The 13,941-nt window shown below is 51.5% G+C and overlaps 1 protein-coding gene across 4 annotated transcripts in view; it reads left to right on the top strand.

The window, feature by feature from the left end:
- Nucleotides 1-12,387, top strand: part of LOC113612776 (neurotrimin) — a 933,717-nt gene extending 921,330 nt beyond the window's left edge. The window contains exons 8-10 of one of the 4 annotated variants that reach the window (XM_027092912.1): nt 77-112; nt 5,323-5,355; nt 10,685-12,387. In XM_027092912.1, coding sequence (XP_026948713.1) covers nt 77-112; nt 5,323-5,355; nt 10,685-10,791 — 176 coding nt within the window. In that variant the 3' untranslated portion in view covers nt 10,792-12,387. The remainder of the gene's footprint in view (nt 1-76; nt 113-5,322; nt 5,356-10,684) is intronic. The other 3 variants (XM_027092913.1, XM_027092914.1, XM_027092915.1) reach the window with 3 other exon arrangements.
- The last annotated feature ends 1,554 nt before the right edge of the window (nt 12,388-13,941 follow it).

The raw sequence follows: 13,941 nt of genomic DNA, 5'->3' as shown, positions 1-13,941 counted from the left end.
GCCAATATATAGCTACTGTATATAATATATGTGTTTGTTTTCATTTTTCTCTCCTGTATATCCCCACCTGCTTTAGAGCTAAGTGAGCCTACAAGCTCAACTTTGTTACAAGGTCAGTATCCCACCCACCCCTGCTGTGTGGGTTCTCTCCTCCCCGCTTTCTCCCAGACCCCCCTCCCCACCCCCTGCCGTGCACCGCCCAAGGCTCCTGTCTGTATAGGTGCTTAGTGAACGGCAGCAGAAGCTAAGGAGGTTACTGGGAGCCGATGAAACTCCGAGGATAGCCCCCTTTTCTCCGCTCACTCTGCCCACCTCCCCAGAAGGGCTAGGAGGGGAGAGGAAAGGAAAAGGCACTAACTTCTCAAAGCCCGGAGATCTGATGGAGGCAAAAGGCTGAACCAACAGGCAGAGAAGTCCACCCACTGAGCAGTTTTCATAACAAGAGTCCCGTTGACAGCCCAGCCATAGAAGCAAACATCCTGTGCAGGGAGATTCGGATGGGCCTGAAGCTGCAGCAGCAGGTTCACGGGGAGGGTCTCCGGGAAAGAAAGGTGGGCAGGCGCACCTGCGGGATCCTCCGCAGCAGTGACCTGGAGCGGGCGCCGCTGAGCCCTAGTCCAGAGCCCGACTTCTGGGTGTTCTTTGCGCTTGGGTAGCTCAGGAAACATCGTTCAGACTCAATTTCCTCTTCTGTGACATAGAACTGAGCTGCCTTATCTATCTGAGAGCTGTTCCAGCCTTCACCTGAGAGCGTGTATTAAAAAGGCTTTGAAAATCGCCAGGTGCACGTTAGATTGTTGGAGTCCAGTCTCCGGATACAGGGACCTCCCCCTGTCACGACGCAGGGGTTCATGAACTCATTTCTCAAGCCCTCTCCCCATCTCCTTTCCACCTCTTCCACTCCAAGTCCTCTCCCCATAGGACACCTGCATCTCTCACCTCTTTTTACTCAGCCCTTCACATTTCCGCAAGCTCCCTAGCCTAGCAAAAGTGATTCATTTAGACTGTGACTAAACATTCGGGCAGGAGTGGGCCCAGGCTGAGTGGTGGAATCAAACACGTGCCTTGTGTGCTGTTTATGTTTTCCTCCTAAGGACCGTGCAGACCCTCAGAGAGCCCCACAGGAAGGCAGCTGTGACAGCAATGACGGGCATGTCTTTTCCCACCTTCCACCTACCCTCCGACCCTTCTCATCCCACCTGTTCATCCATTCGCGTTGCACAAACAGTCATCGGGCGATGGCGTTAGACTTGGAAGGCGGGGGAGGGGATGGAAGAAAATGAATTATATGGGAAGCTGTTTGACATATGAGGAAGAATGCTTTTATTGTGAAATGATTCAGGGATGCATTATTCACCTTAGTGATGTAGGGCACCCTGGTGATAGACAGCAAAGGGGAAAATGAAACAAAGAAATAGAAAAAAAGTGAGGTCGATGGAAGTGTCCAGGTTCAACTTGATCCAACTTACGTTTATCGAACCCCTGGACAAGGCGTATCCGCAGATCTCAAAGAGCGTTAGAAAAGTAGCTAAGGGCATAAATGGTAAAAGGGGTGTGTGAGAGACAGGACGGAAAGCAGAAGATGCTTCACAAGGGACTCTGAGAAGTGACTCAGCTCATTCTGATCACTGAGATCTTTACTTTCAGAGGGAAAGCGACTTTTAAAACAGGGAGGGGTTGCTCAGGAGTTAGAATTCCACCGAAGGTGCCCTCAAGGCATGGAGGGGGCACATCCCACGCTAAAGCCAACAGTAACAAAACCGATCGGGAAACAAACAAATCACTACCTGATACTGAGCATGGGTCCAGGAGCAGAGGATCCACCTGCTGACGCAGAGCTGAGCTTTCTCACCTGCTCTGCTGGCCACTGAGTCTGGGGCAGGGTCTGCAGGCCAGCTCTCTACTCTGATTCTACTCTGCTCCCACCCTTCACCTTCTTGTTGGGTGCAGGGCAATGGGTCCAGGCCAGAAGCTGCAGTTGGTAGAAACCTGGGACATTCCAAGACTTGGACTAGTGTGGTCCTCCGTGTAGCTGTTGGACTCTTGTACAGCTCAGGAGTATTTTAGAGAAAACAGATCTCGCTGCTGGGATATTTCTCTCATTCATCTGTGTGTGTGTGTGTGTGTGTGTGTGTGTGTGTGTGTGCGCGCGCGCATGTGCGTTGTTGTTTTTTCCTCCTCCTTTTCTAGCGTCCCATAGAATAGAGAGCTACCTCTTTTCTCAGGGAAATACTCCCAGGTTATGCTCCCCTCACCTCCAATGGATTTCCAGGGACAAGGAACGCTTGGCTTTAAAAGACATTCCAAGCTATTTTGCTACTTAATATCCGGAGGGTCTAGAAAGATTCAGATAAGAGAATTTCCCTCCTTCTCAGCATTTTCTGCCACCCTTGAAGTATTTCTCTGCTCCCTTTTTGCAAACACAACAGATTGCGTGCCCCCCTCTCATATTAATATCTGGTGGTGCAGGACGCTTGCCATGATAACTAAGGACTCAGGGATACACCGCCATCCCTCACGCCCTACCTCACAGGCATATGTGCCAGGGGCACACTGCAAGCTCAGCGGCTCGTGGCTGTTCATTTCCCGTCCTCAGGTCCTTTGTCTTCTATCTCCTGGGCAAGGAGTCAGTGGGCTGGGAAAGGTTGGCTGATTAATGCCTGCGAACCTTGCAGTGACCATCAAATCATCTTATTAAAGAAGGCGGAAGTAAGTCAACTCTGTGCATCGGAAGGAAACAGTTGCAGTGGCAGAGATGATCTGTTTTTCCCTACAGAGGATGAAAGATAGTTAATTAAGGGCAGCCACCCAGCAGTGAGCATTTCTATGGCACGTGTGTCTAGATACAGAAGGTACCAAAAAAGATCCCTTCACGCTGTTTCTGGAAGGTTTATTTGTCCTGTATAACCATCCTGGTGTGAAACCAGCCCTGCCCCACCCATTAGAATCAGACAGCACCCCTTTGCCCACCTAGGTACCTGGGTTCAGCTGGGCTTGGGGGCAGAAAGATCACTTCATGGCTTGACCAGAGATATTAACTTGGAGGCTTAAAGGGAGCAGTTCCTTTTTTGTTGTTTTTATGTTATTTTTCTTTCATTTTTTCTTTCTTTCCCACTCTACCTGGCTTCACCTTAACACATCAACAGAAAGATCACACATTTCAGGCTAGCTCTTAGTGAGAAAAATACATGCTTAGATTTGAAGGATTGTTGTTTCTGTCGATAGCCAAGGGTTAACGCAAAGCCTCGAGCTCAGGGCTCGTACACGCCTGGAGGTTCGAAGATGCTCGTACTCCCGGAAGCTGTGCCCAGTGGTGTTAGCACCTCATGATAAACATGATGTAGAAACAGTTTCTACGTCTCTTCTTAGAACCAAATCACGGGGAGTGGGCTGGAGCTCAGCAGGAGGTCTCCAGTAAACATAAAGAATGCCTTGGTTACGTTTCCCTCCTCACTGTGGTGAGATACATGAGTGGCAGAGCGGTTGAAACATTGCCACCTGGAAAAGCCCAAGGTTAAGTTCTAGGAAAGTCCAGAATGAGTGTCAAATAGCCCTTTACCCATGTGGACACCAAGGCATGATGACCTTGGAGAGTCACCGGGAAAGGATCTGGATGGAACTACTAAGATGAAGCTGTTTTCAGATCTTTGCCCTCACGGAAGACCACTCCTGGCTCCAGAGCACTGCAGGAGCCTGTGCTTTCACTGTACTCCTCTTCCAGATAGTTCCAACAAGCCAGACTACCAGGTAGAACCCCTCCCTGCGTCCTCCCTCCCACAGAGCCCATCACTCTGTGGGCTGCCCTCCCTCACACGTGCCCTACTTGGCACTGCTTGTGGTTTGGGGGTGAAAGGCCGTGATGCCTTTATGCCTCCAAGCATCTCTCTGCAGACTGTCCCCCTTCCTTCCAGTTACCCTTTGTCCTGGTACAGGGAGGCTCAAGACAGTGGGGCCCGAATGAGACAATTCATGAAAACAGCCCCTGGTTAGCTACTAGGCTGGGGTTGAGGGCCCAGTAATCTCTCCAGGGGACTGTCCTTGCTAAACGCACAGCAGACAGCGTGGACCGGCACTCCTGGCTTTTCTCTACTACCCTGACTGTGCATCAGATCTTCTCTGAGTCACCCCTTTGATCCTTGATCTTAGATCCGCCCACGGAGTGGCTTCTCAGGGTTGCTAGTGTCCACTTGGATCAAGCTTTGCATCGTATCTCAGATGCCTTTAAAGAGTAGACTGAGAGCTTGAATGCACAGGGACATACTCACCTGATTTTGGTCAAATGTTGTAGTCGAGTTTAGGCTGAGTTATTTCTAGGTTGTCTTTCCTTCTACATGCGAGGACCTTTGCACAGAGAATTTTATCACTTCGATGCAAAAGACTTTAATGTCATTTTCTTTTGTTGAGCTTTATTTTCCTTTATTTTAGGTATAATTGATGAGTAAAAGTATAAGATATTTAAAGTGTGCACCATGGTGATTTGATACCCCTATACACTGTGGAAGGATTTCCCACCCTCTGTATCCAGGGTGAACATGTGCAGAGGCCCCCAGCTAAAGAGGGAGGTGAAAGATGAGAGGTCATCCCACTGCTGGCTGGTCAGCAGAACAGGCTCTGTGGATTGGCCTGAGAGCTTGAATTGGTGAATGAGGGTGTTTCCTGGGTCAGCCAGCAGAGAGGGGCGGTGCCCAGCATTTCCACAGGTGGGTCCCAGCAGCAGGGATGCAGGTCTTAATGCCTTAGGTTGCTCCAGAGAGAGGAAGCCCTCTGGGCCAGCTTCCTGTAGTCTGAATCTGAGAGAGGTCAGCTATCAAAGGTCTGGGCTCCTCTGGTACGTGGAAACTTGCTCCCCGGTATTTCTAAGATGCACTGATAAATGCCAGTTAACTTTACATCTCAAACAGAACTCGGCTACCTGCATTCAGATTGCTGTAGGAGGGCCTATTTGTATGAGCCAGTTTTATACTAAAGCCTGCAGATTTCAACTAATTCGAGGACAGTCTGGGGGCCAAAGAAAGAAGGTTACTCTTCAAAAAGTGGTTATTGGCTTGGGACCCCTGGCTCCACAGTACTGGCATATCCCCTGCTAAGACACGGTAGGGGTGCTGGCTCTCTTTGGGTCAGGGTTCCAATGTGACCATCACTCACATCCTTCCCCGGCCCCCCACTCAACCTATGGCAACTGACTTCCCAGCAAGCCAGAGGGGTGCACGTCTGGGGGCTGGGCCGGAAGTTCAGCCTCCTTCCCCCAAACCATCAGAGGGTAAAGTGGGTGTCTCTGGCTGCTCTCTGCCTTAACAGTGGCTTGTTTTTCATTTCTTTTAGAAGTCAAAACCACAGCTCTGACCCCTGGGAAAGGTTGGTATGCTTACTTTCCAGGCAGCTGCTGCCTTGGTGGGCTGAGGTGCCCAAGACTCTTTGCCTTCTTGCAAGATGCCTTTTCTTCGGCACTAACCCCAGGAGGCAGCCCGGTGGGAACCGCCTGACCTTGGGCCGGCCCTGTGTCAATTCAGATCAACTGTCCCCAAGGACATCTGATTCTCCCCGGGTGCCTCCCCTGCAGAAGTCTAACTTGTCTTTGCTGTCAGCACTAATGAGGACCTGTCAGTGCCCCAAATAGCTCCATGTCTGGGCCCCTCTGTACCAGGCCCGCCTCTTTCCTTTGCACACGGATGCTCTAATGCAATGATCTTTTTAGACCTTGGCCTTGCATGCTGGCCTCTGCTCACCCTATTCTCTCTTTCTCTCTCTCTAACTTGGAGCTGGAAGGGAAGTGGCAGGAGGGAGGGGAAAGGGGAAGGAAGGGGGAGGTTCTTGGGTGAGTCACTTGGCTACAAATAAATTGCATCTTATTTGAGGCTTTCATTGCATCCAGATGTTTCCGATGGATAATTGACACTCATCACAGTTCTCCGGGACCCTAATGGTCCTGGTGATTAGTCTCTTTAGGCCTCCAGAGCTCTATAATGAGATTGAGGCAATAAAGGCATTCCACGCAGAGTGGAAGCGTGGCCGGATGAAGAGCAGAGACCTCATCCGTGTGGCCGAGTCACCAGGCAGATGGGCTGCGCTGTCACTCTGGCCAGCAAGGGCTCTGAGAGGGCCTTGCTCCAGGAGCTTGGGATCCATACCTGCCTGGACAGCAGGTCCTCCTCTCACGGCGAACTTCCTGTGCCGGTCAGCGTGCGAGGGCCTGTGTGCTCCCCACCTTGACCCGTGCCCGGCGGGGCAGGTCCTGTGGCCTCACTCTCTGCTTTCCTCCTCGCTGGAGATGTGCGAGTTCCACAACGCGACAGCTCCGAGTTAGTGGAAAGATAATTGTATTTGGAGACGGAAGTCAGGGGACCTTGGGGAAGTCACTTAAGGTCTCCGAGGCTGAGTTTCCACACATTAGGGCGGGAGATAATAACCTTCATCTCCTACGTGAGGGGCTTTATGGGGCCGGAACCCCTTTCCAGTTGCAGGCCCTCCACCTAGAATTTTAACCAATATGGCTTTACTTCTGTGAATAGCTTCCCTCAACCACAAGAATTTTCAGTGACTTTTATTGGAAATAGTTCGAAATAGGGGGGAAGGGTGTTCAGACGAGAAAATGGAGGTAAAGCCAGAGGCAAGTAGGAGAGAATGTTTTGCTTTGTTCTTGGTTTGGTTTGTGGGTTTCTTTCCAAGTAGAATCTTAAGAAAAAGAAAAACAGAGACAACGTAAGCATGGACATATAGCACAGGTCACAATGTTCTGGTTCCTTCCTTCTTTCAACAAAAGTTTATTAAATACCTGTTGGGTGCCCGGCTAGGCACAGACCCTGCCCTTATGGAGCTCACAGCATAGGGGAAGAAATGCATGTGAGACACATAAAGATAATTGTAGGACAGGGTAGTGCATATTTTAATAGTGGGATGTGTATGGTGCTGTGGAAGCAAACCAGAGTAAGTCAAGGAAGGCTGCCTGGAAGAGGTGACTGGGGCCAGAACAGAACCTGGAACAAGGAGTGCGAGTGAGTCAGGTGAAGAGCATTTCAGGCAGAAGGTGCAAGGATGGGAATTAAATAAAATAGGCTGGAAGGTACACGCTCCTGTGCGCACACGTATGTGTGGTGCCCGCCTGTTGGTGGGGGCGGGGCGCGAGGCTAAGGAGGCAGATGGCAGGCAGACTAGGAAATGCAATGCGTGTCCTACGGAGCAGCTGGGAGGTTTTGTAAAGGCTGAAGGAATCCAATCCATCAGTGGTCTGATCAGCTTGGAGTCACAGACACAGCAGCCTGGAGTTGGCACGAGGAGTCAACCCGAGGGGTCCAGGCGCAGGTGGCGGAGAGCTGGTGCACGTCCTTTGAGAGGATGTGAGGAGACCCTGCCTCTGGGTTTCTCCAGGTACCACCCCTGTTTCCTCCTGCAGGCAGCTGTGTCCAGGAGGGAGGCTGGGCGGGGCAAGGGGAGGGCGCTGGGGGGGCGAGGCCAGGCTGGAAGTGGTGTTCAGGGGAGTGAAGCCCCGTGGACCCACCTTGGCCAGGAGGGTGGCCACGGAACATCACACAGGGAGGGCCCCCGGCACACCCAGTGGCCTTTTCCTTTCTTCTCTGGGAGGAGTTTTCTGACAGGGAGCCAGGCCCCCTCCCCACAGGCTTCGTGCGTGCGTCCCAGGGCACGGGCGGAGCCGGAGCAGTACAGGCGACCCGGAGCACCTGCCGCGCAAGGCCATTGCCAGGTTCCCCGGGCACTTTTGCCAGCTCCCAGCCACCACCTGCGGGGCGTTGCAGACTCCGTGGCCGGCAGACAAGGTTCCTGACTTTTCTGACCTAGTAATCAAGCCAGGCCCCTGCTGGGCTGTCTGCCTGGCGTGTGCATCCTTCATCCTCCTCCCTGGAGACGTCTGCTGGCCGGGCAGCCCAGAGGGGTGGAAGGCGCCAGAGGCAGAGAGCATCTCCATGCGGGAACTGGCGATGTCCCCCTTCGCTTACCAGGAGCAGGGATGGGAGGGCTGTGTTGGGGGGGAGTGGGGAGTGGGTTTCAAAGCTGTGTGAGCCAGTGTTCAGGAGAGAAAAGAGGTGAGAGAGAAGCCCTGTGTGAACAGATGCGTGTCTGTCCAGGCGCCATGAGCCAGGCATGCAGGATGCGTATGGAATCGCGGAGCAGTGTGCACCTGGGGAGCGGTGCAGCCACCAACCCTCCCGTCACACTTGGAACCCAGCTGCTCCCAGGGACTCAGAACAACCTCCCTGTCTCAGAGTTGGCCTCGGGCAGAGGCAGGGGTCTCCTGGAAGGATCTTGGAGTGGTCCAGAGAGGAAGGGCTTTCTCACAGGAGAGGAACAGATAACTCCTCACTCTGGAAGCCCTGGGGCCGGCTTCTCTCCGGAGATTCCAGAGACTGCTGTATACATAGCAGTGATTGAATATAAAGGCTAGAGTTTCTGGTGGTGGTTTATATAGAAACATAGTAGTTAGATTTCAGAAGATGCAACCAATTGAACGGTCAACGATAAGCAAGTCTGAATGGTGCTTCTCGGGGCTGCTCCTTTGTCACGGGTATCCCAGTGGACTGACAGAAGGAGAGCGTTCAGTTTTGTGTTGCCCAGACGTTCACCTCCCCGGCGGGGAACAGAAGAGGCATCTCTTGTCCTTCTCCTCAGGAGAACTTTCGCTGCCAGGAAGTTCGGGCCTTGGGAGCACTGCTGCTGGGGAGAAAGAAAATCTCCTCTACCCTTCTAGGCTCTTCTTGCCGGTCTAAAACTTAAATCGACATAAGACAGAGTAACAGGAGAAAATAAAGCAAAAATTTACTAATATGTATACATGGAAGAGGCCTAGGAAAAGTGATTAACTCACCAAAATGTCCCAAACCCTCACCTTAAATACCACCTTCAGCTAAAGACAAAAGAGGATATTGGGGGACTTCCCTGGTGGTGCAGTGGTTAAGACTCCACGCTCCCGATGCAGGGGGCCTGGGTTCGATCCCTGGTCGGGGAATAGATCCCACATGCATGCCGCAACTAGGAGTTTGCGTGCTGCAACTAAGACCTGGTGCAACCAAATAAATAAATGTTTAAGAAGAGAAGAGGATGTTGGGGGTAGAGGCTTAGGACCTCAGAGGGAGGGGAGGCAATTCACAGAGAGAAGGAAAGGCGGGTGTTTGGTAGACAGTGATTTCTGGGCCAGGCAGGGAGATGGACACAGAGAGGAGCAATAACTAACAGATTTTGCAGGTTCATCCCTGTCTCCACACCCAGGTCACACTGTAGTTACCTATGGTGACAGCTCCCTTCCTGGTACAGGTCTTTCTACATTCTTCAGGTAGTTGGGGGAAGGGCAGAGTTTCTTCCTGAGTCTTTTGGACCTTGATTGCTTTCAGCTGGAAGTAATCTGCATGCCAGAGAGACATTTTGGGGTGACAATTTTGCTCCCCTGCAGTTTGAACCAGGCACCAGAGACACAGAGATTGGATGACCTGGTGCATTTCAAACTCCTAACTGTTTAGCCACTGACCCAGAATCAGAGATTTGTCCCAAAGGTCTAAGGAATAAATCACAGGGACAGTGCTTCCAGGCCAGGACTTCTAGGACTTGGAATGATTCCATATGGAATCAAGAAGCCTGATTTGATGCTGATCTGCATTAGCCAGAAGTGTCTCCATGTCCAGCATCCGAGTCAGGCAAGCAGGTTCTGGCTTTATCCCTTCGACCCAGTGACGACATGGACTTGCGGCGGTGGGGCACCAGCTTTAAGTGCCTCCGTTAAATCCAGTGCAAGAGCCGTCCAGAGTAAGTCCAGTCTGAGAAGATGCCCCGCTTCATTAGGTGCCTAATTCATCTGGGCATCCAAACGTGTGTGCACTGTTCCCGAATCAGAGCTCCATTTGTCACAGGCGTTCGTGGCCACGGGGCTGAGGGAGCCACAAAGCTTCTGCTTCCAGCGACAGGGAAGCTGCTGGGGAATTGTATGACCTCATAGTTTTCTTGCCTCCCAATGTGGCTCCACGTCAGAGAGTATCTGTGTGCAGGTCAGGCTGGTGTGTGCCTCTTAGGAAAATACGCCATCCATCTCCCCCCCAGCAGGCACACATCATGGCACGTTCTGCATCCCAGTGTCCATGGAAATCTTCCCTTCCTCCCGTGTACACGGCCAGAGGCCACCTGTCCCTTTGCTTCATCCCCCTTCCACCTCAGGCGAGCTGGTTTGGACCTTTCAAGCATGTGATACTTCAGCGAGGTCTGCTGTTACCTGATCCAGATGGGGGAGAGGCCAAGTGCGCTGCCCTGGGACCGAGTGATGGACAGAAGGGGCACCGAGGCCAGTGCAGCAGCCGCAGGGGACAGTTGGTGTGTCCAGCGAGTCCTCTCCTGCATGACAGGAGGGTCACGTGAATGTTTAAGGCGGGCAGTGCTCAGAGGGATTGGACGATGATGCAAACAGTGCAGGGGTCTCACTTTATTGAAGTTCTGTGTAAGGTGTTGATTAATCAGCCACCTTTTTCTTGAACTTGCCCCTGAGCCGTGGCCTCAGCATGTTCTGACAGCAGAGGAGTAGCAGGCACCTGCACACTGTAACCTGAGGTCCCTCCTGCCCGGGTGGGCGCCCCATCATGTAGCTGTGCCCATGGGATCGAGGCTAACGCAGCCTCTGGGTATGGAGCTGGGATGCTGGATGCTCCCAGTTGGAGGGGCCAGGCTCACGACAGGTGTGTTGTGTCTGCAGGCCCGGGCGCCATCAGCGAAGTGAGCAACGGAACGTCGAGGAGGGCTGGCTGCGTTTGGCTGCTACCTCTTCTGGTTTTGGTTTTGCACCTACTCCTCAAATTTTGATGTGAGTGCCACTTTCCCCGCCGGGGAGAAGCTGCCGTCGCCACCGCCACCAACACATCAGCCACGGCGACCAAGAGCAACGCGAGCATCCCCGTTCTAAAGCAGATACAATCCCACGAAATTCAGAGCCTAAGGGGACACAAATTCGAGGGAGGGGAACAGAGAATACTTTGGGAAAACAGGTTGAACAAGGACATTGGAAATCGCCTTGCAGATACGTAGGTACAGCTGAGTTTTCTTTCTTTTTCCAAACGGGAAGAATGCACGCGGCTTTGGACCCACCCGCAAGCTGCATGGCGTGACCTCCGTTACCAGTCGGGCAAGGGCTCAGCCGCTCTGCCCACCACAGTGCCCCCCCCCCAAGGAAAGTTCTGGAGTCGGCCACCCCAGATTCAGTCAGTAGAGAAGAACTCAGAGGGAGGCTTGCAGGCCCATTCCTGAACTGTGTCCCTATTGTGTGTGTGATGAAACGCAGCAACAAAAAGATAAATAAAAAGGAAAACTAAACAAGACAGCCTGTCAGCTACAATAATCCCACAATCAACAGTCACAAAAGATATTGTTAAACTTCTTTTTTTGTTTTCATTTTACTACATGGACATCATAGGTAACAAGGGATTCTGATTCATTATTAATTTTATTAATTATATTTTCTGATACGAGTCTAAAACTTAGTGCAAAAACAAGACAAAACTAAAAAAGTACACAAGTGAAAGGGGTGAAGAGAAGTATGTTTGTTAAACGTTAAACATGAATAGTATACTTCTTACCTAGGTTTACAACTGGTGGACAGCACACCAGGCATTCGCTACCTGGTGAGGATTTGGCAAATCCACCAAAAAATAAGTAAAAAGCCACACATACAATTTAACCAACATCTCCACCAGCGCTACAGATGTCCTCTGCTTCTGGCATTTGTTGCAGACAATACTACACTTCTACATGCTGTTTAGAAACGGAAGGGTGACCTGCACCATATCTTGAGTTTGCTGGTGATGCTTTTTTTGATGACATATATTATACAGTATATATATACATATATTTTTTTTTTGTTAGGGTTCTAGCCATTTTCCTTCTCAGCAGGGTCCTTTCTCAGACATTACTGCATGCTGTATATGGCGTTAGCTGTGTGTTGCTCTTCTAAACGATGATAGAGTTTACTGGTAATTGTGTAATCAGCTCCTGCCTTTTTATTTTCTTGGGTTATTCACATGTCAGAGACATTTCTAAAAAGTGAAAAGAGAAACAAAGCACTAACACAAGGCGCAGCGTCTTTTCCAGGGGCCGCTCTCAGAGGCGAGGGCTAGTGCGGGGGGCCTGGCTTCTCCGTCATGCCTCGGGCACGGACAGACAGCAAGCAGCCGGACCAGCTCAGCAGTCAGTAACCACTCGCTTCAGCCCGTTACGGGGATCTCTGATGCCTTTGTGGCCACTGGAGAATCGAACCCTCTTGGTTTATTTTATTTAATTTCCCACCTCTGTGTGCGTGTGTATGAAAGAGAAGAAAATGCAGTTTTTAGGTGATCTTTTCTTCCTCCCCCGAAGTCTGGGAACCAGAGGAGCCTCGGGGAGGGGTCGTGATGTGATGAGGGCAGGTGGGATTAGGGGCTGGGGGAGGGAGGGGTTGTCTCTGACTTGACATTAAAAAGTGTTCCATGTCCCTCTCTACCTGGTGTGGTACCTCATTCTCAAATGGCGGGGGAGGGGAGCAGAGCCTGCCTGGCTCAGGTGTGAAGGAGTGGAGGGGGGTCGGGCTCTGGGTTCAGGCTACTGCTCTGTGGACCCCTCGTGGGCGGAGTGGGGCCCCCTGTGGAGCGGGCTCTGACGACAGGCAGGGCTTCAGGGAAAGCACCTTCTCCATCAGAAGCACGGGAGGCGGGCCTCGTGGTCACCCCACCTCCACTGCCTTCAGGAGGTCCTGCTGTGGCCACACACCTCCCCTCATAACCTGGGCAGATGGCAAGTCCAGTTAGGGGATGGCTTTCACGTGTGATTATTTCTGGAAGGCATTAGAGTGCAGCCATAGCCCCAAAAGGCCCTGTGGGTGAGTACTGATGAATCCCCAGTCCCATCCTCCAGTGTTTGGGGGACTCTCTTCCATCCAAGCCTGCCCCCCAAACCTTGCCTCTAAGTACAAGTTAGAAGAAAAGGTACAGTTCAATGCAGAATAGTTTTCCAATAATTCCAACCTGTTCTGATTGATTCTGAAGATTCACCGAGAGGCCGAGCCCAATCACCCCGGGATTACTGTGCTTGTGTCCTTGGGGGCAGGTTCCACCTGGGAGGAGAAGAAGTGTTTGGAAAGCAGTGCTTTCATTTTCAGCTGCTTCTGGAAGCACTGAGAAAATCTTGTTGACGTCATGGTTCTTTTTATTTTATACATTCTTTGTTTAATTCTTTCCCATTATGGTTTATCACAGGATACTGAATATAGTTCCCTGTGCTGTACAGCAGGACCTTGTTGTTTATCCATCCTGTATGTAATACTTTGCATCTACCAACCCCAAACTCCCAGTCCATCCCCCTCCCTCCCCCCTTCCCCTTCGTGTTTCTTTGTGCCCTCTGCCCTTCCGCCCACACCACCAGGTGCCAGATTCTCCGGCTTCTTCCTGGCAGCGTGAACTGGAGTAGTCGGACCAAGCCTCGCAGATCCGGGTTGCGCTGGAGTCATTCCTTCCTTGTGTCTCAGAACTGCTAAAGGCAAGGGGCTCTGGGTCTCCTTTGAATAAAAGTGGGAGAGATTTACTAGCTTTCCTGTGACCAGAACTTCTATAGACACGGACCAGAGGAATTCCGTGCAGATCGTGGGTCACGGGAATAGAGGGAATAGAGTGGGAAAAACACTGGGAATTTCCATACTTCTAAACTTGAGCCCAGAACCCCCCTGAATAAAATGTACCAGGGCATCTGCAGACAGAGTCTTCCTGGATTTTATCAGGACAAGAGCACAGAGTGGCAGGTAACCTCCATGTGATTCAGAGCTTTCTCTTTCAGGTTTACTAAGCATGGTTTAGTTCACCCGTCAGCATCCTCGCAGGAAGGACTGGTCTGTCCTGACCAACTGTGACATTGATGAGGAAGACTTCCTTTCACCTTTCACCTGTGCCAGTTGCATAGCCCTCCTTGTCTTGAGGCTCTCTGGAGCTGTGG

This window comes from Aethalodelphis obliquidens, unplaced genomic scaffold, assembly GCF_003676395.1.
Source record: "Aethalodelphis obliquidens isolate GAN/ISIS:26980383/991018 unplaced genomic scaffold, ASM367639v1 scaffold82, whole genome shotgun sequence".
Lineage (NCBI taxonomy): Eukaryota > Metazoa > Chordata > Mammalia > Artiodactyla > Delphinidae > Aethalodelphis > Aethalodelphis obliquidens.
The sequence above is the reverse complement of the archived record's forward strand: the minus strand, read 5'-3'. Positions and strand labels throughout refer to the sequence as shown.